The sequence below is a fragment of the Lontra canadensis genome, unplaced genomic scaffold (genome assembly GCF_010015895.1).
Source record: "Lontra canadensis isolate GAN:19392208 unplaced genomic scaffold, GSC_riverotter_1.0 scaffold2, whole genome shotgun sequence".
Taxonomy (NCBI): Eukaryota; Metazoa; Chordata; class Mammalia; order Carnivora; family Mustelidae; genus Lontra; species Lontra canadensis.
In genome coordinates this window covers 57567225-57595023 of record NW_022630996.1, presented here as the reverse complement: position 1 = coordinate 57595023, position 27799 = coordinate 57567225, and the positions used below count along the sequence as shown (strand labels likewise).

Genomic DNA, 27799 nt, shown 5'->3' with positions numbered 1-27799 from the left:
GTACGGAGAACAGCAAGAGATAGTCCCGAACATCTTGGGAAACGAGGCATCGGGACATAAGCTTATATTACTATTAAGGGCTAAAGATCTGCACCCAGACCTAAGTATGCCTTTGAATGACCTTCTTTGTTGTTCTGAAATTTAATTCAGAATTTAGAATCACAAGTTTGAAAGTAGTAACCAAAGAAATGGCAGAAGACAATACATTTTAATTGTAATGTGTACACTTAAAATTCTTAATAATTTCAGTTAACCTTGTCCTAGAAAAGGATCTTTTGGATAAATCCAAGTAATGAGATTTAGGTGTGCTAAGTTCATCTAACTCTCTCTGCTTCATACCACTGCTTTCGGTTCAGTTACTTTTCTGCTAGCCCAACTTTGAGGAACACAAAAACTTCTATATGTTACAACTAATTCATGAGTTGAGGTTGCAATTGTCACATGTGGTCACAAGGCAATTTTAGGGCCACTTTCAAGTTATTGGAAAATGTCACTCAGTTGATTTTTTTTTTAACTTAAAAATTTTTATCAACTGGCCAAATATTGGTTTTCTATTTATATTATCTATTTAGTAGGAGAAAACACATTTCATTATGACACTGAATCAGAGTGATTTTCTGCGCAACAGTCCTGGAGAATTGTCTTCTTCTTGTTATAAGCAGTTCGCTTTTCGATAACATTGTGCCACAGCTTGGCCATTACTTGTCTAACAGAATTACCAGTGGGAATGAACTGGTCCCCAAGCAGCTGGGTACTAGAGCTTATAGCCCCCAAGTCCTATAAAGGCAGCCATCCCTGGATTAAGCTCTTTTTATTTCTTGATTGTTTAATGTCTTGCATATTATAATCAGTGCTTTAATTCAGGATTTGGGCCTTCTGGCAGTTTTCTGAAGGGCACATTTTGAAGTCAACTAATTATCGTGTGCTCTTTTCTTCAGTCGCTGCAAGTTCTGTGCTCTGACAGAGTATTTCTGTACTTGTGGTCGCGTTAATCTTTAAACTGATGCTGCCCGAGGGGTTGCCAATGCAGAAGAGTCAGATAGTGACAAAGCACCGCTCATGCCTCAAGAAGGGCTTTATGGGTTGGCAGTGATAAAGGGAAATGAGAGATTACATCACACTGCATTTAACTGAGACAGTCTGTAAATCAACTTTTCTGCCTGAAAACAAGTAAACATTCTGGAGAAGAATACATGCACCTCTCTATTGTTAGAATTGCATGAGTGCTCAAAAAAAGGGTATGAGCCTCTATTCTGTGAAACAAAGACTGTTAACTATAAACCAATGAGATATAAAAGTTCTAAATAGGTGGAAAGGTATCAGTCTTATTCCAGTGTACCCATGACTCATGCTCTAGAATAAGTTTATGAAAGTAAGCATATATCACAGGAAGTAGCATTTCTGATTTAATTCTGCAAAGAAATGCACAGCTACTGCGGGAGTTTTTATTGTACTTTACTACCCAAGTTGAAAAAGTCAAAATCCAAAAGCAAGAACCCATTTTGTAAGAAGGGGGACACATGAGAATACAGACTCATATTTGCTTGTACTGTACATAAAGAAATGCCAGGAGGATAGAATGGGGATGGGAATACTGGAATAGGGAAGAGCAGAGAGCGGAAATGGGAGTCAGAGTTTTCTATTGCCTACAGTTTTATTATCATTATCATGTACCAATGTGAATATACCTAATTCAAAAATTATGTTAATTAAAATAATGAAATTAAATAGGAGTTAATAAAAGCAAAGAACAAATTACATAAATAAGATGTTGGCAAAAGGAGAAATAACAATCTTCCTACCAAAACAAGCTGAAATATACATATAATTACAAAGAACCAGCTAAATGTGGAGATTTGCTAAAACTAGATGGTGGGCCCCTCCTGAGTGTTATATTATTGTCTGTAGCCCACCTGTGCAAGACTGAAATATTTCCCCCTCCAAAAAAAAAAAAAAAAAAAAAAAAAAAGAACAACAACATGTAAGAAATTTTCCTTTAATTTATCAAAGTAATTAATCCTTATAGCCAAGGGGGAAACATTTTTAGAGTCCTGGGATTGAGCCCCACATGGGGCTCTCTGCTCAGCAGGAAGCCTACTTCCTTTCCTCTCTCTCTGACTGCCTCTCTGCCTACTTGTGATCTCTGTCTGCCAAATAAATAAATAAAATCTTAAAAAAAAAAAAAAAGAGAGAGAGAGAAAAAGAAAATGGGGACCAGGTAGTGAAGGTCTGCTTTTAACTATTCACTTTTTACTTTCATAATCTGATGTAAATGCAATGTTTACAAATAAGTAGTCATTGTGACAAAAATACATAGGGACATTCATGAGATATTGTACAGTGTATTGCCTGCAGTGAGAAATAAGTAAGGAAAGCAGGTTTCTTCCCTCAAGTTGATAATCCTAAACCCTGGAAACCTAATGCAGGAGCTCTACTGCCTTTCCAATTCTGAAAAAACTTTAACCAATGCCTTCTGTTTGCCAGACTTTAATCCTCTCACACTTTGGAGATTAAACCCCAATCAAGCTCAAACTGAGTAGAGAAAATTGTCTGCCCTAGTTAACTGGGGCCTTCAGGATAATCTTGCCCCATTTCCAGTCCTATGAGAAACCTGTAAAACCAGGGCAGGCTGTGAACCAGCCACCCAGGACAGAGGGTACACTAGAGTTTGTCTCAGAATTTCAGGGGTATTTTGGACTCATGATAAATCATCAGAAGCTAACACTTGGTAGGACAAAAGCAACGGTTCTACCAGGCTGAACGCACTCAAATTCCTGGGGTAACTTAAGACAATGAGTGACTCATCCAGATCCATGCCTCTGGATTCTCTTTTTTGGTGGGGGGGTAGTTATTTACTAAGCGATTTTAGGTCTGTTGAACTTGGGTGGGTGCCCTGGCCAGGCAAACTCTTCCTCTGTTTAACTAAGACTCAGTGTAGATGCAGCACAATGTTTCTAGTGCTATCTCAAATGATTCCCATCTCAAGAGTGTCCTTGTGTCAGAGGCCACAAGAGACCCTCCATATACATGATCTCCAATTCTGACAACAACCCAGCAAGACTGTTGCTGTTGGTTCCACGTTGTAATGAAAGCAATGGAGGCTGAAGGAGTTCAAGCATGAAGCAAATTACTTAAGGCCATACAGATAGTTTTATAGTAGAACTGACAGTCAAGTTCAGGTCTGATTCCACGAACCATGTTTTTTCTACTACAGCAGATGACTTTTGATGTCATAACTTTTAGCTTTAGGAGTTCGAACATTATGTAATTAAACTAAGGATGACAAATCATATACTAACTTATATATACTAACAAATATATACTAACTTGTGCTTGAGCATATTTAAAGTCATTTATAAAGACAAATGACAGTCACCTAAAAACAATTTGCTTGGGAATGCAAAGCTATTCAAAATATAAACATTACATTTTCCTAATAAAAACAGTATTAAAAGTTAAATTATAACCCTAAAGAAATGTATAAATCTTACCACCTTCCTCGGGTTTCATGTCTAATAGTTCATCTACAGGTCCAATAGAAGAAGGGAAAGAAAACAAAATTATGAGTCAGTTTCATTTGGTAAGGAGTTTGTCAAATTTATTAAAATTGAGTCATTTTCCTTAATCTAGATTACCTGAGCATGCATTATGTGTAGAGCTTTTGTCTAAGGCAGATAAAACGCTTTTTCCATCTTCAGCTGTAAATAGAACACATGCATTTGGTTATCACCAATTCAGAATGGGGTGTGTGTTCATATGGTCTTGCAGTGTAAGGTAAACAGACAGCTCCTCACACAGAAGCAGGGGTCCTGAGATTACATTCTGCTCAAGCTGTTGGCTCTCAAGGAGTTCTGAGTTAACAACCTCGGATCTTTGATTTGTTTGGTAGAAACCTAGATGACACTGACCTAAAAATTCTCCTTTCATGGACAAACGTGTGATTTAAGTAACTGACTACTGATGGTGCTACAAACCTCAGCCATTTGGGGCCTGGCCAAAATAAAAAGGGCAGATCGCTGAGTGAAAGTAATCAGTCTATAAATGCTATATACAGCATAATTCCCACTATACAGAATTCTGGAAAAGACAAAACTATTTTAACAGTAAAAAGATTGGTGGTTGCTCAGTGTTTGGAGGAAGGGAGAGATGGACAAGGAGACACAGAGGATTTTATGACAGTGAAACTATTCTGTATAATATTCTAGTGATGAATACATGTCATTATACATTTGTCAAAACCCATAAAACGCATAGCACCAAGAGTGCACCTTAATTTAAACTATGAGTGGCAATGATAGGTCAGTGTTGGTTCATCGATTATAAGAAATGTATTACCCTGGTAGGGGATGTTGATAATGCATATGTAGGGATAGGGGATATAAGGAGATCTCTGTACCTTCTGCCCAATTTTCTCTAAACTAAAAACCACTCTAAGTAATCAAGTATGTGTCTGTGTATATGCGCGTGCGCACGTGTGTGTGTGTGTGTGTGTGTGTTTGTGTGTGTATACAACACAATACAACAGTCCTAGAACTTGGTTTGCTTGGGGTGGCTCAGTTGGTTAAGTATCTGCCTTTGGTGCAGGTCATGATCCTGTTCTAAGATCTAGCCCTGCGTCGGGCTCCCTGCTCACTGGGGAGTCTGCTTCTCCCTCTCTCTTTGACCCTTCCCCCTTACTCATGTTCTCTCTCTCTCCTAGATGAATAAAAAAATTAAAAAAATAAAAAATAAACCTTGGGTTTGCACACATGTACGTTAGATTTTTTGCAGGTCACAAAATAAAAGACAGATGACACTTCATTATGGTGTATTCCATTCTATGTATACCTAAAACAAAGTGATCAACATTTGCAATCTCAAAATATTATGCAAATACCACAAACAAGTGAACACACTACACAAAGAAAGAAAAAAATTGATTCTTTCATATAAAGACATGATTTATATTGACATGTAACTTGAGAAAACAAATATAATAAACTGGAGTTTGCATTTTCCCTCAAAACTATAATACTTCTAGATTCCCACAACCTAATTAATGCTGTCGACACCCAAAAGATAGTTAGGCTGGAGGTGGGGATCAATACATTCAGAGAGCTCTTATGTGGCCAACATCAGGTTGGCTTCCTTTTCTGTCTTCTTCTGCCACTTGCTTCTTGTCTCATGCTCTAGAATAGTGTCCTTCTGACTTTCTCCTGGTCCTCCCTGGCTCATAGTCTTTGCCCAGGCTGTTAATTTTACTTTGATAGCTCCTGCAACAGCACTTGACTTAGCTAGATCTGTGAGCCCCTTAAACAGGTGGGGTCTCCCTATTGCACATGCCAAGGACCCTCGCAGCTCTTAACAAAGTTAGAGTTGCCCAATTACTTGTGCAAATTATTAGATTTCCACCAGCTTCCTGTTCTGTGAACCCCGTCTTGGGAAGGGTCTGAATACATCTGGTGTACTACTGTGTGCCCAGAGCCTACTGCTGTGCCTGCCACACAGGCATCACTCAACACGTATCTGTGGAACAGGGGCACCTGGGTGGCTCAGCTGGTTAAGTGTCTGGCTCTCGGTTTTGGCTCAGGTCATAGTCTCTTGTGAGACCAAGCCCTGCATTGGCTTTGTGCTCAGTGAAGGTCTGCTTGAGATTCTCTCTTTCCCTCTCCCTCTGCCCCTCCCCCTGCTCATGTGTGCTCTTTCTCTCTCAAATAAACAAAATTTTGAAATCAATATCTATTGAACAAATGAGCAAATATGTGAGTAAGTGAGGGTGTACATGCATGAAATGATGACATGAAGGCAAGTTAAAGAGGCAGATGGGGAGAGGTTTTTGCTTTCTTTTGAAAGGTAGATGAGAGAGAAGCAAAGGAAGCCGTAAAGTGGAAGAATGAAGTGGTGAAGCAAATTGTTAAGAAAGTGGGAGGAAAGACAGAAGGAAGGTAGAGGGTGGAGGAAAAGAATAGAAGAGAAAGGAAGTCCCAGGGTCTGCTTTGCCTCCTATTATTTCCTGGAAGGGCTGCCACAGCAAAGGGTAGAGTGAGGCAAAGGCGGATATGCCCCCGGGAGGGCCAGACTGAGGAGAGGTAATTTCAGTTCTCTGTGCACTACCTATATAGCTTTCCCTTGCACCCCTGAGGATTCAAGTCCCAGTGAAAAGCTCAGCATTATATCACCTTAGTCCCACCATGTTTTACTGGACCCTCTATTCCATTACGAGAACAACCAGTGAAAGAACTGGCTGTCATCGCAGGAGCCAGGAATAGCTGACAAACCTTTCACGGCACATTGCATCATCTCCGAAGGTTCTGATCGCCTTCCCGACCATCGGGGGGTCAGCACACCCAAGGGAGCTGATGTTACTCATGACAGAGCAGACCCAGGAAGTGCCAGCAAGAGCCCTGTCTGAGCTCTCCCCATCTGTTCTCAACAAAGACCAACCCCCACCCCACAACACACTGGAAACCGACTCACCCAATCTGATCATGTAATCTTATTAAAACTATCTTTACAGCCCAAATGGCAGTTAGAACTAGTAACGGCAATAGCAGAAGTGTTATCATCTGTTGTAAAAGAAATCGCTCTCTGTTCATTCTCCATTTTGGATGCTCCTCTGACAGGCTGCTGCTGAAGTGACTAATGGTGCTATTTTCTGGCTCACAATATAAAACCTTCTCTCAATAACGCGATATCGTCAGTATCATTGATATTTGAAAATTCAAAACTGAAATGGTAAAAAAAAAAAAAAAAAGAAAGAAAGAAAGAAAAAAAAGCAAATCAGTGTAGAATTTTTTCAGTTGAGGGGCGCCTGGGTGGCTCAGTGGGTTTAAGCCTCTGCCTTCGGCTCAGGTCATGATTTCAGGGTCCTGGGATCGAGTCCCGCATCGGGCTCTCTGCTCGGCAGGGAGCCTGCTTCCTCCTCTCTCTCTCTCTGCCTGCCTCTCTGCCTACTTGTGATCTCTGTCTGTCAAATAAATAAATAAAAAAAACTTTAAAAAAAAAAAAAAGAATTTTTTCAATTGGAAAAGAAGAAAGGCCTAGGCGGAATCTGCCAAAAAAGAAAACGAATTGGTTGCCGAGCAGTAGCATTTCAGAAGCAGTTCTAAATAAAAATCAAAACTTACTCTTAAAACTAGAAGACTCCTTGTGCTGGTTTTCATCCTCTAATGAAATTAACCTTAAAATTAGAAAGAAAAAAAAAAGAGTTTAGTAATCTAGTTCTGAAAATTTTGTATTTACGATAAAGCCAGATATTCTGTATAATATAACTGCACTTTAATACATGCACACACAATTAAACACAGTCATTTACATGCCATTCATTTTTTTTAAAGATTATTTAATCTTTAAATCATGACCTGAGCCGAAGGCAGAGGCTTCAACCCACTGAGCCACCCAGGTGCCCCCATGCTATTCATTTTTTTAAGAAGAAATAACATTTGCTGGCTTTTTCCTCTCCTAAGGCTGGTTAGAAGCACCTTAATAACTGAGTTTGATTTCATCGTAAGTCATATATTCTGTAAATATCTAGTTAAGCAGATAATATAACTAAAATTGATGCTGTATAGTTGTCGCTTTAAAAAACATAGTTAAAAAATTGATGGGCAAATGGGTGTTTATTCTGATTCCTGCTGTTATAAGAGAGGAAACCTCAGGAGGTTAGTGAAATTACCTAAGGCTGAAAAGCAAGATGGGTCTCAAATCCAGAAGACTGTCGCCTACTGAACTCTCACCATAGTGATTACTATCACGCAGAGATACATCACCACCCTGAGACTCAGCTGGTACCTTTGAACCTCCCTCTAAAGCACCTTTACCTACTGTTTTTTGAAAAAAACAAAACAAAACAAAACAAAAAACCAACTTGTTAAATTTCCATTTTGTATTTAAATTAGTTACTGGATTACACTTCTTGAGCCTTTATTTTTTTTTTATTATTTATTTAAAAAAAAGATTTTATTTATTTATCTGACAAACAGAGATCACAAGTAGGCAGAGAGGCAGGCAGAGAGATGGGGTGGGAAGCAGGCTCCCTGCTGAACAGAGAGCCTCATATGGGGCTCAATCCCAGGACCCTGGGATCATGACCTGAGCTGAAGGCAGAGGCCTTAACCCACTGAGCCACCCAGGCACCACACTTTTTGCGCTTTTAAAAAAATAAAGTACTAAAATAATGGAGAAACCTGAAATTAAGGAAAACTAATCAAGACAATCTTGGGTGTCTCCTTTCTAAGTAAAAGTTAATACTTTCTTTTGATTACAGTGACATATATGGTGAAAGGAAGGTACCAGCATTCATTCCAGGTCCTGCCTCTTACTGCATCAGGGGCTTGGGCAGCCCCTTAACTTCTTCTGAGCCTCACTGCCATCATTTAAATAATGAGGAAATGCTGGCATTGATTACCCAAGGGGTACTGTGAGAATGAGTAGAGATAACATATAATAAAGCACCTGATACTGTACTTACACAGTACTTACACAGTAGGTGCTCACCATAGGGTACTAATAAGCATTACTATTATACCAGGAATACATTAAACAGCTTCCCCCCAAAATAGTCAACTGTATTAGTTTCAGATCATATTCTATAGCTGTTCTCACAGTGAAAACTTGTCTTTGTTTTATATTAAAGGAATTTTCTAGTATTTGCTTTAAACTTAAAAAGGCTTGCCTGGGTGGCTCAGCTGGTTAAGATTCAATCTGTCTCTTGATTTCAGGTTGAGTCATGATCTCAGATCTCATGCATCAAGCTCCATGCTCAGTGGGGAGTCTGCTTGAGATTTTCTCTCTCTCACTCTCTCTCTGCCCCTCCCTCCACTAAAAAATTAAATAATAAATAAATAAAATTAAAAAGGCTAATACTGGGTGCAAACACTTCTGTGGGACCAAAATACATATTTGAAACCTTAGAAACACAGTTAAAATACAAACCAGTTTTACCACACAATTATCATCTAAATTTTTTTTGTGTGGAGAAAGAATCCCAAATGTGGGGAAGGCAATCTACTTTTCTAGGTCAGCCAGTTCAAGACTAACCCTATTCCTGCAAGCCCTGATATCTCAATAGGAAAAGATTCACGCTGAAACCTCCTTGCTGAACGAGGTCAGGACACATCATACACCACAGATGTTGAGAAATTTGTCTCAGTATGTAAAAGTGGCAAGAAATGGACTCAAAACTACTGCACTCAAAACTACTCTCTAATTCACAGAGGAAAAAACAGAAGGTCTGAACAGTAAGGAAACAAAATGTCAGAACCCAACGCTTTTGTATGATGACACCTTAGTATCAGTATCTCAAGAGGCAATCTCATAGGTTATTCCCTTTGATGAGAGAAAAGCCAGGGGATTTCTTATCTGGGACAGGATTTTGTAAATGATGGTAACAAAAGGACCAGATTGGGTCCAGAAGCCTGAGAGAGCAGAAAGCTGAGGCTGAGGCCACTAGATGGAGAGCCAGAGAGCACTGGAGATGTGTGCCTTTTCTTGTCCCAGTCAACTCCTCACAAGTGTGCTCTTTCTAAAATCTCAGAAACGGTCTCCTATTGGGATGAGTCCTGGCCAAGCAGGAATATGTGCAGGACAAGTCTGGGCTTCATCTTAATACATCAACCCAGAGAAGTGAGAAATAAAGCAATTTGCTTGTGTTTGAGACCCCAGCAGATTTGGCCAGTGAGGACTGTGCTGCTCTTGACTGTGGAAATAAAGATTTTGCCTAGAGAAGCAGCCGGGACTTACTGCCTGGGTTCCTCCACGGTGGCCTCTGCACTTTCCTGCTGGGTGATCTTCTTCCTTTCTTCTTTCTCAATCAGTTTTTTCATAGGGTCTTGTAAGCTCTTGATCATGATAATGAAAAGGAAAAAAAAGAAAAAAAGATCAATTAAAAAAACTCAATTGCCTATGGTCCAGAAACCAAACCTTGAAGTCAAGGTTAGGGGAGGTTATCTTGATCCTATCAAGTAGACAGAAAAGAAATTTTAAATGTTCTCAGACCTGTCCAAGAAATACTAGCCTATAAAGGAGAATTGTTTTGCCACTAGATTTATGCTTTCCGCTTGGTGGTAAGTTATTCAGAAGAAGGCCTTTTGGCTATTGCTAACTTTATTTTCCATCTTCAACATGTAGCAAGATAAACATTCTGTTCTGCTTACAGCCCACACACTGACAGAGTAGAAGCTTTTCTCCCCCAAAGATGAGACAATTTCATTTTATTTTTAATTTTGTTTGCGATTTTATAATCTAAAAACAGCTTTTGAAAAAATAAGAGAAAACAACACCCTTTTTAAAGGAAAAAAAATACAAAATAGTGGCTTAACATATTCTGACAAGTTAACTCCCACGAGTGGACACAGCAGGTGCATCTGAATCATGTAGATTAAAAATGGGTGGGAATCTGTTTCTGGAACATAATTTCTTGGAGTTACTGTTCTCAAGTTTTATTAAATATTTAAGGAAAGACTTTTTAAAAATCCAGTGCCTAAAAACTGCACACCAATGGCAAAACCTGAAAAAGCAAAACATTTCCATTATAACTGAATAATGAGTTATAAAAAGAGACCTCTACTTGTGGTCCTAATTAAGCCACAAACCTACAAATTACACAAGAAACGTTTCAAGACACTCATACTGCTTATAATCATAGAACCTTTAAAATCTGTCCTTTGGGCCTTCCTGTCTAATCCTCCTTCCCCTTCCCCATCTTTCTCTAGTGTGACCCACACACAGAAGGTGACAAGCACGTTTCCTACACCAACTCTGACAGATTCATGTTGTCTAGATGCAGGCTGTATGGAGATAATTTGGAGACAGAGTCTTTGCAGAGCTGGGCTAGGATGGACGGCGGTGCCGGTTATGGACGCCAGGTGGACCCTGGTGTTATGCTCTGTCTCACTCCCTATACAGAATAAATTCCCCATAACACCCAAGTAATCATGTTACCGTTTTTCTCGAGAACCCGTAGTAGTTCCTTATTTTTTTCCACTTCTAGTCTAAACCTGTCTGCCTGATTTGAAAGGTCTTCTAAAATGTGATCCTATCTTACTCTCCCAGATTACCACCCACTGGCTTCCAAATGGGAGCTTTCCATTCACATAGACCTATCTCCTCATCACCTTCTATGTGCTAATTGCTCTCTTCCTACCTTTGTTCATTCTGTTTCTTTACCCAAAAAAGTTGCATGTGTCCACCCTCAAAATTGTGATCAGTCTTTGCAAAGCCAGATCCATTACTGATATCTTCCTTAAAGCTTCATTCACTAAGCATACCAAATTCAAGAAAGTCCTTCCATCTTCAAAGTGCATTTACAGTCTTATTCATATTTGATTATATCTATTCTGAATTATGTTTTGCTTCTTAAAAAATATTTTTTACATTAGAAAAATAATAGAACCACATGTAGAATGCTTGGAAAACTAAAAAGGAAAAACTATTCGTAATTTGATTTTCCCCCCAAAATTAGTTATTATTTACATATATTTCCTTTCTGGTTTTTCATACTCATACTACTTATATATAATTGGAATCATTGCATATAGTTGTCTTCTTAAGCAATATAAGATGTGTCAGTATTTCATAATAAAAAACATTCCTCATCAGAGTAAAGAATATAAAAAAGATTTTGTATATCATAAACATTCAATATTGAATTAAATATACATTCATTCACCATTTTTCTAACATAGGGCCAAGGTTTTTTCCCTGAATATATGTGCTATGATTGGAGTTCTGAAGCTTTTTCTTGCATAAAGGACATCCCAAAAGCATTGCCATCATTGGTAATGACTATTTCTGGACATTTAGATTAGTATACTCAGTTGACAAATAATTTGAGAGCATTTACCAGGAGTCAGGTGCTGTTTTGGGTGCTGGAGATACCATAGTGAACAAGACAGACAGAATTACTAGTTAGTGATGAATCTAGGCAGGGAATTAATATGGGGGATGCAAAGTGACTGGGTCACTACTTCAGTTAGCAAGAACATCCTCTCTTGGAAGTGACATTTCAGCTGAAGTCAGGTGACATGCAGGAGCCATCCGTGTGCAGCTCAGGGAGAAATGGAGGCCTGAGGACAAAGGCCTAAAGGAAGGAATAGCTTGACTTGGTCGAGGAACAAAATGAATCCCCTGGGATTATAATGTAGTGGGTAAGAGTACAAGTCTCAGTAGATCAAGATACAGAGGTCAGCAGGGGTCACACAGGGACAACAGTTCTTTACTCACATTCATCAATATTTAACATTATGCCCCACTGCCTTCATCATATTATTTTGCCCTTTACATCTCTCCAACACATGACCACTAAATGGGACCCATGATTATCAGCTGGAGGGGGGAATGTGGTAAAGGACAGCACTGGAACAAACAAGGCAACTGGAATATGTAGTCTAGATGTTCTTCTTTTTTAAAATCATACACCCCAAAGCATCTGGTAAAAGCTGGGCATGTGTGTATGTGTATTTTGGAAATATACAAAGGAGAAGTTCAACAGATGTCAAAGACTTACTCTTTTCACAATAGATCTGCCAATCACAGCATTTTATTCACACACACACACACACACACACACACACACACACACCCCTTCCAGCAGCTTTTTCCCCAAAGAGTGGTCCAACCCTGGTCAAAGTGAAGCTGGGAGTATTTTCAGCTGAGGTTCTGATGGCCCCAAGATGCACTTTTCAATTCTGTGACGCTTTGTCCAGGCCTCCTGGTTTGTTCAATTATCTTCTCATTGCATTTCCTTTTTCTCAGTCAGCACTATGCAGGGCCGGGACATGTCTGCTCTTGGCCGGCTGTGTCTAACTGCCATAGAGCTTGCCTAAGCCCCTGAGATGCCCTTGACAGCTCCATGGTTATCATCCCTTCTGTCTCCAGCCCGACCTCCCCTCATAACCACACTCCAGCAGCTCTCAGACAATCCCTTTGTAATGTAAACCACTCCTTCCTTCTTTTCAACCCCTTCCCTGTTGGGCCATTAGCGGGGACTCAATTGTTGGCTCCCTGTCACCACAATCACAGTTAAGTCACTATTGTGCTTCACCAACAGAATGGCTACAGTTCCAATTGCTACTTTATTATTAATAATTCCTGTTACATTTTCTCCTCTCTGCCTGCTATTACCATTGTCCCTATAACAATGTGGCTATTGCTACTCAAGAGAGGTGCTAAATATGTTCTTGTTGATTGATAAATTAATGTACCTAGGGTTAAACTTTAAGGTTAAAAATTATAGCTCTTTAGCTAGGAAGTCAAAGTCTCAGGGGAAAAATAGGAAAAGGCTTAAAGAACCACAAGCAAAATTAATCCCGAGCACCAGTGCTTATTTATGAAATGCTAGAATTCTGAGCTAAGGGGAATCTTACGTGGGGAATCTATCATTAGCTTTATTGAGATATAATTCGTGTACCATAGAATTCATCCATCTAAAGTATATGATTCAGTGGTTTTTGGTATAGACACAGAGTTGTGCAACCATCACCACAGTCAATTTTAGGACATTTTCAAGTGGCATCTTTTGAAGCAAGAAAGAGTTTTAAATCAAACTGAATACTCCTCTATTCAGTAAGGGGGAAAAAAACCTCACAACAATGTATTTGGAATTTGTTTCTTACAAAGATGGCAAATGATACAGATAATAAACTTAGAGGCACTTAGAATCACCAGAGAGGACAAATCATGTCCGCTTTCCTCTTTCAACAATCGTTCCTGGGTGTGACTGTCTGATACAGGATATTCTACATGGTGAACCAGCGCTTTCTCCAAAGTTTGGAGAAAACGTCCAAGTGGGGGCCATGGTGGAGGTGAATTCTTCATAGTATTTTAAAGTCCACAACTCAGCTGAAAACACTTAACCTGACAGCATCTGCCAAAGGCAGGGGTGACAGCATTTTCTGTGTGACATGAACACCTGCTCAGGCAAAATGAACCTAAGAGGCCCGGCTGACTGCACAGACTGGACAGGCATCAGACGGAACTATTTTGAATCAGTGGCTGATGGCAGCCACATTCAAATCCACGTCCAGAAACGAAACGTCAATATACTCTGTTTCTAAATCCCAAACCCACCAGGTTCTTCATTAAAACTGCTTGTGAAAATCACTCCATATTAGCAGCAATACAGCATCATACAAGACTGAAAGGTTTTGAACAGAGGAAACAATGTCTTTAGACTAAGTAACCTTTCTCTGTTTAAGGCTGCACTGACATGCTAATAGTTTCCATCAATGCTTAAATGGTTTCAGGAAGCACACACAATATATAAGATCAGCGTGACAGAGGAAATGCGCAGACGGAGCTTGCAAAAGTGTCTTAGAAAGGAAACAGCTTAATATAATAATGGGAGTTACTACTTCCTGTATTAGGAAAATAAAAGCAACAGCAACATTCATCTGAATGAAAGCAAAACTACTCAACAAAACAAATTTCACAGACAAAAGGCTAGCAGCCAACCCTAATACAATGACCTAAGTTTAAGTTTAGCCTTGACAATCAAGTAACATTTTTTCTAATCTTTAATTATGACATTTAATTTTCTTAGGCTACTTTCCATTAATTATGCTGTATGCATATGAAGGTGCCAAATGATTGTCTATAAAAGGAAATGGAAGTGCTGAAAATAGCGAGGCATGGTTAAAAGACAGTGAAGTCAGTTGGGTGTGTGTATGTTTGTGTTTATATAATTGGTAGCACATGAGGAATAAAAAGCAGAGGCCGTGATGATGTGTATGACACACACAATTCATGGCCGTTTAGCATGTCCCCGACCTCCCCACCCACACAGTTATGAATCTATAAAGATACTATGCAAGGAGCATTGCTAATCTAGGACCAGAAGGTACTCTTGAATTGTACTGTAAAACAAAAGATTAAAGAAAAATAGACACAATCATAAATAAGATATATTATCTTGTTCTTTAAAATACGATGGAAAATTGTTACTGGGAAGGCATCATGGTGTCCTGGAAAGAGATGCACTAGGAAAATAGATCAAGTAGTGCTGTGAAATGGAAAAGGTTCTTCACCCCTTGGGGGCTTCTGTTCACCCTTCAGAACAATGGAGTTAGTGACAAGTATACCTTCCTTGGAATGATGAGGATTAACGGAGATAATACTTCTGCACAGTATCAAGTTCATAGTGAGCAATCAAACTGTGCTTTCTTATCAACAATTTTTAAAGGCCTAAAAGGAATTAGATGTCTTTAAGGTCTCCTCTTGTGTTAGGTACTGCACTCCATGTTTACACATCTCACGGTTCCTGGTTTCCTGATTCGAAATGGAGACTCAGGCGAAGTAACTTGCTTAAGGTCATTCAAACATGAAGAGGCAGAAGCAATATTTGATTCCAGGTCTTCAAAATTCTACAACTAGTTAAGAAATAGTATCGAATAGCCGAGCCAAGAACTGAACTCCTTCATATGAAGTGCCCAAGGAGATCAAGGAGACTCCATTCCAAACTCTAAAAGAAGGGTCCTAGGTTCCTAGGTATCGGAGGGACTGACATACAGATAATGTTTTTCACCTATGTGCAAACCTTTGAAATGAAAGTTTACAACTGGACTTTTTTAAAGGTGGCACTTGTGCCTTCTCCCGCCCAACTTGCCTCACAGCTGGAAGCACCCCCCTAGAAGAAATGACATGTGGCAGAGTGGGAAAGGCATGAGCACCCCTGTTCCCAGACTATTGCATGCTGGGCATGTGGTCTTGGGCAGATGATTAGACCTTTCTGAGCCTCTTTTTCTTCATTTGAAACATGGTGTGGGGGGGTTACCCAAGTAGACCCAACTTCTCAAGGTTATTTGAGGATAAAATACATATACTTTCTATATGTTAGTACTGAACCTAACAATATTATTAATTATAATATCCAACCTTGGCACATTAGAGTCACGCATACCATGACAAATTCTCTGAGACGTTACTTCACCTCACGTTTAGCAGAGTCTCTGGCATTAAGTCACTACCCACATAATGATAATATTTTTCCTTTCCCTTGAGTAAAAGTAATGGAATGAGAAGAAGTGGAGGATGGAGAGGAACCTTACCGTTACGAGCTGAGTTCTCAGCTGCCTGGAAGAACCAAGGCCAGTCATCACAAGGGATGGACGAATTGATGATCAGCCACATTCTGGCTCATCCCCCTCAGATGTCAGTGGTGGCCATGGTCATGGTCAGCCCCCCTACCCCTTCCTCTCCCATAGACTTGGATGCATCTCAATTTTGCAATGATCTGGCCTGGAGCAGCTTAGGGGAAAAAAACATTCTGCTAAATGCTGTGTAAAGTAATGACACTGAGAAAACTTGAAAGTCTACAAGGATATTCTGGATGCTCGCCATGAATAATTGCCATGTTGGGACTGGCAACTAAAATAGCATTGCAGAGATATTTACCCAATTTTCATAAAAACTATTATGGCTTTATTTTCAAAGCAAGTAACTACAGAGCAGTGTGGCTTGTCGGTAAATGTTCAAGTGATTAACTGAGAAATGTGGAGGTGGGTGGAAGAAGGCTGTTAAGCATACAAATTGGAGAAAAACAAAATTTAGAGACGGAGGTTTTTGAATTGTGAAAACTAAAAGCATTTTGGTCTCCAGAATGATGTTCCTTATAACAGTGCTAAGTCCTAGACCCCAAGAGAGAGGAGAGGGAACATTGGCACATCTGTTTCAATGGTTATTTTTGAACATGCCCAGAGTTAGGTTTTCAAATTCGGGTTTTCTTAGTTAAAATCCTGGCACAGGGCAAAAGCCAGTTGCAAAGCCAAAGTGCATTTTTTAAGAATTAGCCCTGTTGCAGGGTGGGAAGCCTCCCTGCCTTTCTTGCTTGCAGGCCTGCCCTGCCATCTTCTATCCTTGGGGGAATTCTCTCAGCCTAGACCTGAACCCGCAGGGCCAAAGCACTGTTTTGAAAATGGGGCTGCCAGAGCATTTGTGGCAGTCAGGAAGGGAATAGGTTATCCTGAGCGAGGTCTGTGACGCCTCTCCCACTGCCATTCACAGCCTTGCCTATGAAAAATAACTGCAAAAATAACCATCCAGGGTGAAAACAGTAAGTAAGAAAGTAACTTATGCTAGGCTACAGAACCTGGCAACCTCAACAAAACTCTCTATCTGTATCGACACTGCCGATGGCTGTCTTCTGGATCCACTACAGAATTCTTGATAAACCCATCGCTCCGTGGGGCCACTGTGGGACCACTGGTGCCACCAGCACTGCCACAGAGCTGGCAAGTGATGAGTCAAAGTTTAAGCCAGGTCTGGCTGTCTGCAGGGCTTCTGACCTTACGTACTTTGCTTTATCTTATATCCAGAGTCAAACACCTACCTATCTTTCCTGCTAAAAATACTGGAATGAGGGCACATCACAGAAATCCATTTTACTACTGGCTGTTTTCATTATATACAGGCGCTCTGATCTTTTTAAAAAAAAACACAGGAGGACGTGCCTTCCCCTCAAGCAGCTCCGAGTGGGTGTGTCCATTTCTTCAAAGGGCCCCCAGGGCTCACTTCTCTATAAAGACAAGTAACTCAACCCACATAATCAGGGAGAAAAGACCACTGATACAAACAGAACTTTAGATTTTTCAGGGAAAAGCCAACTCCACTCTGGAGGGGGTTTTTTTCCTTTTGCTTTTGCTTTTTTGTTTTTGTTTTGCCTTCTCTGAAGCCTGTTTTGGATCTCTGGGGAAGTGTGTAAGTAAATGGCATCATAGAAGGATGAGGTAAACATGACCACATCTGAGGGCTGGTAATTTAAGACAGGGCACTGTTTTCCTCCAGACAGCATTTCATTTAGCTTTCTAAAAAAAAAAATGCTTTAAACTCATAGTCTAAATTACTTTCTCTAAAAAAGTGACAATACTTTTGAGATAGGGCTAGAAATATTCCATTCGTATCTCCATGACTATTTCTATCATGTGAAAGTCATTCTCAGATGCTCTGGAATCAGTCTAAAATTGACATATTAATAATAACCCATGCAAAATACCTATGTTTAATAGCATTTTAATGAAACTAAATATTTACTGTTTGAACATACGAGATTAGAACATTGCTTCTTTTATTAGGAACCACTTAAAAAGATGGTTCTCTCCACTTTAAATTTGAGCTTTGCTGCATTCAGATAAAAAAAAATGGTAATATTAAAGAAATTTGTAATATTAAATTTCAATGCTAAATTTCCCATAAAGGTAAGATGCTACAAAAATCTATTAATCATAAAACTTAAATGATGATTCACAGACCTGTACCCCTGGAGAAAAAAAAATATATATATGTTTATAAAAAATAAAATTAAAAAAAAAAAAAAAGAGGAGCCTCTTGGGGGCACCTGGGTAGCTAAAAAAACAAAAAACAAACAAACAAAAAAAAACTTAAATGATGAAGTATTATGTCAATAAAGGTACAATTTATAGAACTACATCAAGCCTGAGTAAAAAAGCAATAGCAGTCACATAAAACATTACTACAAAATATTCGCAAAATGTCAACACAGTCACTTGGGTATTTTTCAAGTTGTAAGAGGTGGAGACTCAATTCATTTTTACAATAAAATTATTTTGGGAAAGAATGACACATATTTTCTAGAGAAAGCTTCATTAGAAATAAAACTTTAAACTTCTGGGGCATGAGTTATATCCCTGTAATGCTGCAGCAAAAGACTCTTCCCTCCAGACAGGATGCATCTAGTGTTTAACACATTAATTATCATCCTTCATCAAGCATAAAACTAACAGTCAGGAAATCCAGCTGCAGTGGCACAATTACCAACACTCAGAATACACCCTGCAGAAAAGAAAACAAATGGGTTGCTTTTCATTAACAGAGCTTGGCCAACCTCTCTAAAGACAATGTTTTCTTTCCAGCCAGAGTCCCAGAAGCATTTTGGGGACGATTTGCTTAGGTAAATCCAGAGAACAAATAAATTGTTAAAATATCTAAATTTCAAAATATCCATTGTCAATATATATATAGTGCCATTCAGAAGAAAATGACATAAATTGAAAATGACTCAATCAAATCAAAACCTCTTAAAAACAAGGCATGTTTAAAAAATATTAGTGCAGGGGCGCCTGGGTGGCTCAGTGGGTTAAAGCCTCTGCCTTCAGCTGGGGTCATGATCCCAGCGTCCTGGGATCCAGCCCCACATCGGGCTCTCTGCTCAGCAGGGAGCCTGCTTCCTCCTCCCTCTCTGCCTGTCTCTCTGCCTATTTGTGATCTCTGTCAAATAAATAAATAAAATCTTTAAAAAATATATATATATTAGTGCAAAAGGTTTCTAAGTCATTTAATATCTTCATGCTTGATGGCAATAGATAAAGTATTAGTGGTTTTCATTTTTGTGTTTCATGACACACAATATGATATGTAATATGTCTCTATGTATGCAATAATGAGCTGTGTGATAACAGGATTCTATTATATAGGTTTAGGTTCATATAAAGAAAATAGTGACTAGCTTGTGATTCTAATATAACATCATTGAAAAGCCTAGATGACTAGCATTCTAGAAAACTAATAACAGCCTAGTTTAGTTGGTTGATTACTGGACACTTAACATTCTTAATATTACTATAATTATATTACACTTTAACAGATATTTTACTGAGTTTATATTACAATTAAACCATAAACTGTTATTTAAACCATAATTTAAGGAAGACTCTGGGTATGTAAAAGGCAATGGATAGTCATGTGCCCAAAATATTTGTAATTATGTCCTGAACCACTGCCATCAAACTTTCACTAACTGCTCTGCCCAGAAATCCTCTAACATAATCAGCTTGATCCTCTCTGCAGGATAAATATCATGGCAACAATTAAAGAGCCATATTTTCCTCGGCACAGGAGGCCAGGGAGACACATAAGGATTCTTCCATGCTTGTGGCACAACTTCAATTTCATACTGTACTTTATATGCAATTAACTCAAACCTGAACTTCTTTTAAATCGTATTTGCAGAAGGCGTCAAGCCATCTTCCCCCTAGCTATTTGAGTTACGTACAGTTGTCTTTCAAAAGACAAACTTTGAAATTGTATTTATTATAAAATAAAATCTAATGCAAATACCGACCCTAAAACTTAAAACTCTCTGCCTTATCAAAGAGTGACGGGATTCCGTTCAGGCCTGTGTAAGATGTGAAGAGTGTAAGTCTTTTTATATCATTTTAATCAACCTGGCTTAGTCAGGATAGCTGCTTCCTAAGGTGCTGGAAGTGGTACTAAATTATGGGGAAGGAATACAGTCCTACCAACAATGGTAATATTGCAAATGGGAAAAGAAAGGCATTGCATTCACTGGATACAGAACATTTGGCTTGACAAAGGAGGATACATAAGAAAGAAAAGGTCCCTCCCTTCAAGTGCTTACAGTCCAGCTGACAGCAAAAAAGGGGCACATTCTGAATCTGGTTACCATGCAGCATGTCAGCGAGTGCCAATAAATGAGAAAATGACCAGCTGACGGGAGGATTATGAAGAACAAACCTCACTGGCCAGATGTCCTGTCTGGAGTTAGGGCAGGTGCATCTCAAGGTGAGTGAACTAGTTTGGGTTCCTCTTGGGACTTTCATTTAAAGGGCCAGGGTCTTAAAATTTCTGTCTTAGTAGTTTATAGATGCAGTGACATTATAAACATCTCAAAATCAGAGAGATGTTTTAAAGGGAGCAAGCAAACAAACAAAAAGCAACCAAAAAACAAAAACAAACAAACAAACAATACCTTTTTAATGCTTTCTCAAGCAAGGTGATGATTTATTTACAAATTGCCTGAAAAATTAGAAGGAAGGTAATTTCAAGGTGATCTTTAACAAGTTTTTTCCTGATCTTTTTTCCCCAAAGATATGACCTAGCAACAAAGTACTTAGTTTTCTCTCATTCTCAAAATCCTTTTGGAACCCAAGTCACTTTCTTCTTGACATGCATTCTCCCTCAGCAATGAAAATGATTGCACATTCAGTTGCAATCCTGAGAATCAGATATTTTGCTTATATCCCCTTTGAGTTGAGAAATCACTGAGTTTAACATTGCTTTTTCAACTGGAAAATATTCCTGTAGTCCTATGGAAAAAATCTAATTCTGCATTAGATGATACTCACAGAATAAAATGACATTTGTCAGAAGTAAGAGGAAAGGAAAATACCTTTTCCAAGTGAACATATGTGAATTTAATAATTAAAAAGTAATAGACTATACTAGACTTGTACAAACTTCCTTTTAACAGCATCATATAAGTCATTTAAATATTTTTTTAAATTTATTTATTTGACAGAGAGAGAGATCACAAGTAGGCAGAGAGGCAGGCAGAGAGAGGGGGTGGGAAGCAGGCTCCCTGCTGAGCAGAGAGCCCCATACAAGTCATTTAAAGAAGCAGGACCAGTTCCCACAATTCACCTTCCAGTAATATGTACCAAGGTTCCAGCTGTGTTTTTGTATTACTGTGATGAAAACTGATGCAGTAAAAGACTATACTGGGGGCATGGTTTCTTCTTTGACATTGGGAGTCTGCTGCAATCATGATGATTGCTGCCATGGACACTCTCTGATGTAAACAAAACATTACTTTTCATAAGATTTTCTAATGGCCTCTCTAGCTTTCATACCTTTAGCGTAGTGAATTCATATGGTTGGTAACCTTTGAAGCTCTCGTGGATGGCTGCCATAGTATGAGAAGTTTTCTCCCAAAAATGAAGCAGAGTGGTCTATAAGGAAAGACAGTACAGTTATTAATGTTTCGAACTCCCAGTTCTAAGCCATAGGCCCTGGAGAAGGGTGCCCATCTGTGGCTTTTGAGGCCCTCCCAAACAGGATTCCAGCTCATCTCTGCAGACTTGTTTTCCATTATGTACCTCCTTACACCTTGTATTTCAGACAAACTAAATGCTTCCCAGGTCCCCCAGGACTGCCTCCCATGGCTAATAATGCTCCACCATTTTGGGACATTGTTCTGTTTTTTTCTTTTTTTTTTCTTTTTTCTTTTTTTTGTACTTGTCCTGTGTGATTCATCCCCCAAAACCCAGGGATCATGATCAATCTGCTTTTGTGATCCCTCCACTGATTCAATTTGTCCCTCTTCAAACCCTCACTGGATTGTGTAGAACTTATTTCACTTAGCACTCACACCTGCTTTTTCCTTAAAATACAGAAACAATATAGTCAGACTGTATATCCCTACCTCTGATTTTCTTCTGAAACTTTAAATTCCTTGAGGACAGGGAATCTGGTCTTATTACTTTTTACATTCCCTACAACACCCAGGATCTAGCCTCCCATACTCAGTTGGTACCCAATAGCCCTGTTGTTGGATATAAGAACTATCATAAAGAAACTCAAGCTAGAAGGAGACAAAAATTAATAGTTCCTTGAATTATGACAACCTCATGAGTAAGTGATGGTGCCACGGGAAATAGAGGCCACACATGGAGTTAATTCAGAGGAGGCTTTCTGAAGGACATGATACTCAGAATGATACATCAAACAGAGGGGACTATGGAAAGGTACAATGGAAGGGAAAGGCACTCAGGCAGACGGAACCACCTAAGTAAGTGCAGGAAAGTGAGAAAGTGCAGTGTGTGAACAGGAAAGAGCTAATATTCAGTTTGAGCACACTGTAGGTCTACTAGAAGGGAGAAGTGTGGAAAGTAAATTGGGGGCAAGACATTCAGAAGAACTTCATAATGCCTAAACCATACTTTTAGCTCCAACACCATCTTTCTGTCCCCCTAAACCTCATAACATTCTTGGTTTGTTGTAACCAACATCACTTTTTTTTTTTTTTTTTTTACCTGGTATGTTGCTAGCATATGAGACAACAGATTGCATCGGCTTGCTCCAAGAAGATCCACTTTCTGACATACATCCATCTTCAACTTGTCAAAGCTTTTTTTGGCAAGACGTACTTGTGTTTGTACCTATGAAAGTAAAAGGGGACTTTTGAACCACTTAGACTCGTAAGTGGTTAAAATTTGCCAGTGAGGGAAGACCCATAGTGGGCTTCTCTCTCTCATACAAGAAAACACCTTTGAAAATTTCAGGCAAGTGAGAGGTTCCTACAACATCCGTTCTTTACCACCGGAGGACTTCAACAACAGCTCTGCAAATGATGATATTACAGTAGATTTGCCATCCTATTTTTGTCAGTCAAAAGTTAAAATTCCTCTCTTCTCAGAGCATTCACTAAATGACCATAGTGGGCAGAAGTCTGGAAACATGCATGGTGGCAAGGGAATAACCTTCACCCTGTTGTTGTTTCCCTATGTTTCTTTGAAGCTGACTTCCCATATATTCTTCAAACAGCTTCACTAATGCTAGCATCTTACATAACACAGTACATTTGTTAAAAATAAGAAAGCAACACTGACACAATCCTACTATCTAAACAACAGACTTTTATTTAGATTTGACAAGCTTTTCCACTGATGTCTTTTCTGTTCCAAGATCCAACTGAGGATACCACATAAGAGAAATGTAACATAGCCTAAAAAGCCGGTAAACTTTCAACTTTTTATTACTGAGTATGTACACAAGCAATTCTCCCCCCATCCCTCAGCCATGCAATAGTTCAAAATAGAGTGAGGTCAGTAAAAGATTCAAAAATGTCAATTATATACATTATTTGATAATAAAATGGAAGATTTTAAGGGGCGCCTGGGTGGCCCAGCCGATTAAGCCTCGGACTCTCGATTCCATTTCAGGTCATGGTCTCAGGGTTGTGGGATTGAGCCCCTCATTGGGCTCCATGTTCAGTGCAGTCTGCTTGTCCCTCTCCCTTCCTTCCTCCCCTCCCCCCATCATGCTTGTGCATGCTCTCTCTAAAATAAATACATCTTTTAAAAATAGGTTTTAAAAATAATATAGCTACATTAAAAAGGGTAAAGTCACAATTTCTCCTTCCTCTAATCTGAAGCATCACCACACTATTTCAACCAGGGAAAGCCAGCCAAATACCAAATATTTTACCTCAGACAATTCAGGCAGTTGTAGTTACCAGGCAGGTAACTGCAACCTGGGAGTAATGTCAACTCATTAGTGATAGTTCTTTACCAGGAGGCAAGGATGATGTCTACCTCGATCACCATCGCATGATCGGCACCTGGTGACCTGGTACAGAGCAGGTGCTGAGTATATATTTGGTGACTGAATGAAGAAATTTTCCAGGCCATTTCAAAAGGTGAATTTTAAGTATAACCTTTAAAGTTGTTTTAGAAATGATTTTATTTTTGTAATAAAAATAAACATGAAGATTATTTGATATAAAACAGTTTTTATATTTGATATAAAACTGACACTACTACTAATATTCACAGTTTATAAGATTATGGGGCATTATATAGTAATAGTGACAAATGATACAGTTGTTACCATTTGTAACAATTTAACAATTGAAGCAATTTAACAATAGATACAATTCACAATTAATATAATTGATACAAATGAATAATTAATACAATTCACTCACCACATGCCAGTCATTCTCTTTTAGCCTCTGTTATTACCATCTCTGACTGCTGAGGGTAAGAGGATTCATCTGTGGAAGTAACTAATGAGCAAGGCTGCCATTCTAGATTAGCCTGCCTAACTCTAAAGCCATACTATTCTGCCTCTCAAGCAACTTACACTGGTCACTGGAAAATCAAGAAGCTCAAAATTATGATTCTACCCAGAAACCCAATTCTGTAGAATTGGAAAACAATGAGCCAATGCATTTAACACCATTTTGATAGGATTAATATCCTATATGAATAAGGTCTTGTATCTGTAGCTATATAAAACATTTCCTTAGAATTCCTCTGAATTTCTGGTCTACATGGCCAGGAAAACCAGAGCATAGAAGCCATCTAGGTGCTCCCAAACTGACTACACCATAAGCTTAAATAAATCCCAGAGCTCGACCATTTCCCACTGTAAAGTAGAGAAACTAGAGGCAAAGATGCTTGGGAGCACAGACTATAAAATGAATTTAGAATTAGTTAAAAGTAGTGATTTTCTATCTTCCTTTGAGAGGACTAAGGAGACACAAAAAAGAAGACCCAAGGTCCAGCTTTGTGCAGTGGCAGTATCGAAGCCAATGAGGTTTATCCGAGGCATGGTTATTGCTAATTGAAAACCCAAGTTCTAGAGGGAAGACATGGGAGAGTGTGAAGAAAAAGATGTCTCAAAGCATTTGAGATCCTCACTGCAAGCCCCCACTGGTTCACCAGTTGCTCAAGCCAGGAAGATTTCCTCAGCTGGGATCCTGAGAGGCATCTGTCTCCACCCTTTTCTTCTGAAGGGCAAGATGAATATGGGTATGAACTTTCACATATGCATTCATTCAGCACATATTTGGTGAGCACCTATTATGGTGTCAGCATTACTGCTAGGCACTGGGGCCTCTATAAAGGAATAAGTCTTGGGTCAGTAAATAAATTAACGAATGAATGAATGAATGAATGAAGCAATGGGTCAGTAAATACTTATGCATGAATGCACTTAGGAATAAAGACCCTGTAGTCTTCTAGAGAAGAAAGACAGATTAGCAACTATATTATAATACAATGGGAAAAATACAATAAAACTAAGACTGCAGAACAGAAGGGATTGATTAAAGCTGGGGTGGTGTAGGGCACGAGGGTAGGTTGATGTCATTAAAGCCCCTAATACTGGCCTCCCAGTATCCCCACACTTTGCCCTTTAACTTTGTAGGCTCCTCCCACTGTGCTGACTTGGGGCTTGGCATGTGACTTGCTTTGGCCAGTGAGATGTTAACAAATGTGATGAAACTGGAAGCTTGGAAGAAAAGCTAGCATGTTTCCACTTTCCTGCTTCTATGAGATGGTCATGAGAACATGCCCAGGCCATCCTGAGAATATGTCTGGGCTGGCCAGCTGGAGGGCTATGAGAGTCTTGTGCATGCAAGAGACACAAGGAGGGGAGCCCAGTTGTCCCAACAGATTAGCCTTTGGCCAGCTGACCCGCAGACATGTGAGGGAGGCCACCCATAATGAGCAGAAGCCCTTCCTACCCCATAGCTCACCACATACTCAGGAGTGAGCCTAGCAGAAACCAGAATTGCCCTGCTAACCCAAAGACTTGTAAGTGATAAGAAATGCTTATTGTCTTAAGATATTGAATGTTAAGATGGGATCAGGAGGGAGACCAACCATAAAAGACTCAATCTCACGAAACAAACTGAGGGTTGCTGGGTGTGTGGGGGGGATAGGGATAGGGTGGCTGGGTTATGGACATTGGGGAGGGTATGTGCTATGGTGAGTGCTGTGAAGTGTGTAAGCCTGATGATTCACAGACCTGTACCCCTGGGGCAAATAATACATTATGTGTTAATAAAAAAAAGATACTGAATGTTAGAGTTGCTTATTTCACAGCATTATTGTGGCCACAGATAAATGATATAAATGATAAACAGGTGAACAATAAAGGCTTCTGAGATGGGGGGGAATATCTGAGCATGAATAGGAGTAAAAACAATAAATACAAGATATCCACAAGACTGGCCTGCTAATGGGGAGGCTCGAGATCTTCTAATTAAATGTAAATTAATTTGGGGGGCTGTAGATTTTGTTTTTTCCTTTACGTAGATATTCTTTCATCCTATAAGAAAACTTACTTCAGTTGCCTATAACATAAAGCTCGTGAATTAATATACTTTGAAATGTGCCTTATTTTGTTTAAATTTTGTAAAGTAATTTTAGAAACCTAGAAGAAGACTTCAACACTTGACCCAATAAGTTCTGAAAGGCCATATGTTTTGTGTGTCAACAATGATTATTAAAATACTTAATGCACTGCTGAGTTACCAAATGTTGAGTCCTTTCCCTGCCAAACAAGGAGGATGTTACACTGTTGGGCATTTTGAATATGGTAAAGTTCATTTAATATTTTGTGCTCCATGTCTACTCTCTAAAACACATTTCCAGTCTGCAGCCTGAGGACAAAGCACTGAGGACACAGTCAATCATAGGCCACCATCAAGAGTCTAATTTCATATGCCTCCAGATGCACTTAAGTAAAAATGTTTTGATTATTATTCTTTCAATCCCAGATAAATTATATTCAATTACATAAACATCTTGAGGAACTCCTGTGGGTGTCAAGGTTCTTTAAAAATATCTTCAGGGGCGCCTGGGTGGCTCAGTGGGTTAAGCCTCTGCCTTCGGCTCAGGTCATGATCTCAGGGTCCTGGGATCGAGCCCCGCGTCGGGCTCTCTGCTCAGCGGTGAGCCTGCTTCCCTCTCTCTCTGCCTGCCTCTCTGCCTACTTGTGATCTCTCTCTCTCTCTCTGTCAAATGAATAAAAATTAAAAAAAAAAAAATATCTTCAAATAAATGTACCCTTTGTCTATTTCTTAGTTTTATTTGTTGCCCCACCTTTCTCCTCTTATTCTCTAAGCTCTAGGAAATGATCACGCATATTAAACTCCCTTTAGTGTGAGTCCTGCCTTCCCCAGGCTGTAGAAATTCAATTTACCAGAGAAGGGAGCAATGTCTTCAGTGCCAAAACTACAGGGCATTTCTCTGTACTTATTTCTCCTAACCTGAAATTCTACCTCTTAGCCCCAACTTGAACTACATATGGTGAACTCAAATCTATTTATCCTCTTATTTCAATCTGACTGCCCCATCCATTGGGAAAAGTCTTCATACTACTCCACAACCAAATAATCTGAGAGTGGTTTTTGAATTTTTTTGTGTGTGTTTTCTTTCATTTAAAAAAAAAAAAAAAAGCAAAACTACAATCCTACTCTTACTTTTAAATTTTCTTCCAGGAAATGGCTCTGCCTCCCACCATCCATCCATCCAATCATTTAGCAAATATTCACCAAGTA

General features: G+C 39.2%; 1 protein-coding gene and 1 pseudogene across 15 annotated transcripts in view; one reads left to right on the top strand and one right to left on the bottom strand.

Annotated features, from left to right (window-relative positions):
* The window catches only part of ICA1 (islet cell autoantigen 1), a 142384-nt gene that overhangs the window by 18323 nt on the left and 96262 nt on the right, over positions 1-27799 (bottom strand). For all 15 annotated transcript variants that reach the window (XM_032874202.1, XM_032874216.1, XM_032874319.1 and 12 more), the window contains 6 exons: positions 22761-22886; positions 21579-21677; positions 9721-9818; positions 7107-7159; positions 3636-3698; positions 3492-3524 (listed from right to left, as the gene is read on the bottom strand). In XM_032874202.1, coding sequence (XP_032730093.1) covers positions 3492-3524; positions 3636-3698; positions 7107-7159; positions 9721-9818; positions 21579-21677; positions 22761-22886 — 472 coding nt within the window. The remainder of the gene's footprint in view (positions 1-3491; positions 3525-3635; positions 3699-7106; positions 7160-9720; positions 9819-21578; positions 21678-22760; positions 22887-27799) is intronic.
* Positions 25014-25095, top strand: LOC116879058 (annotated as a pseudogene).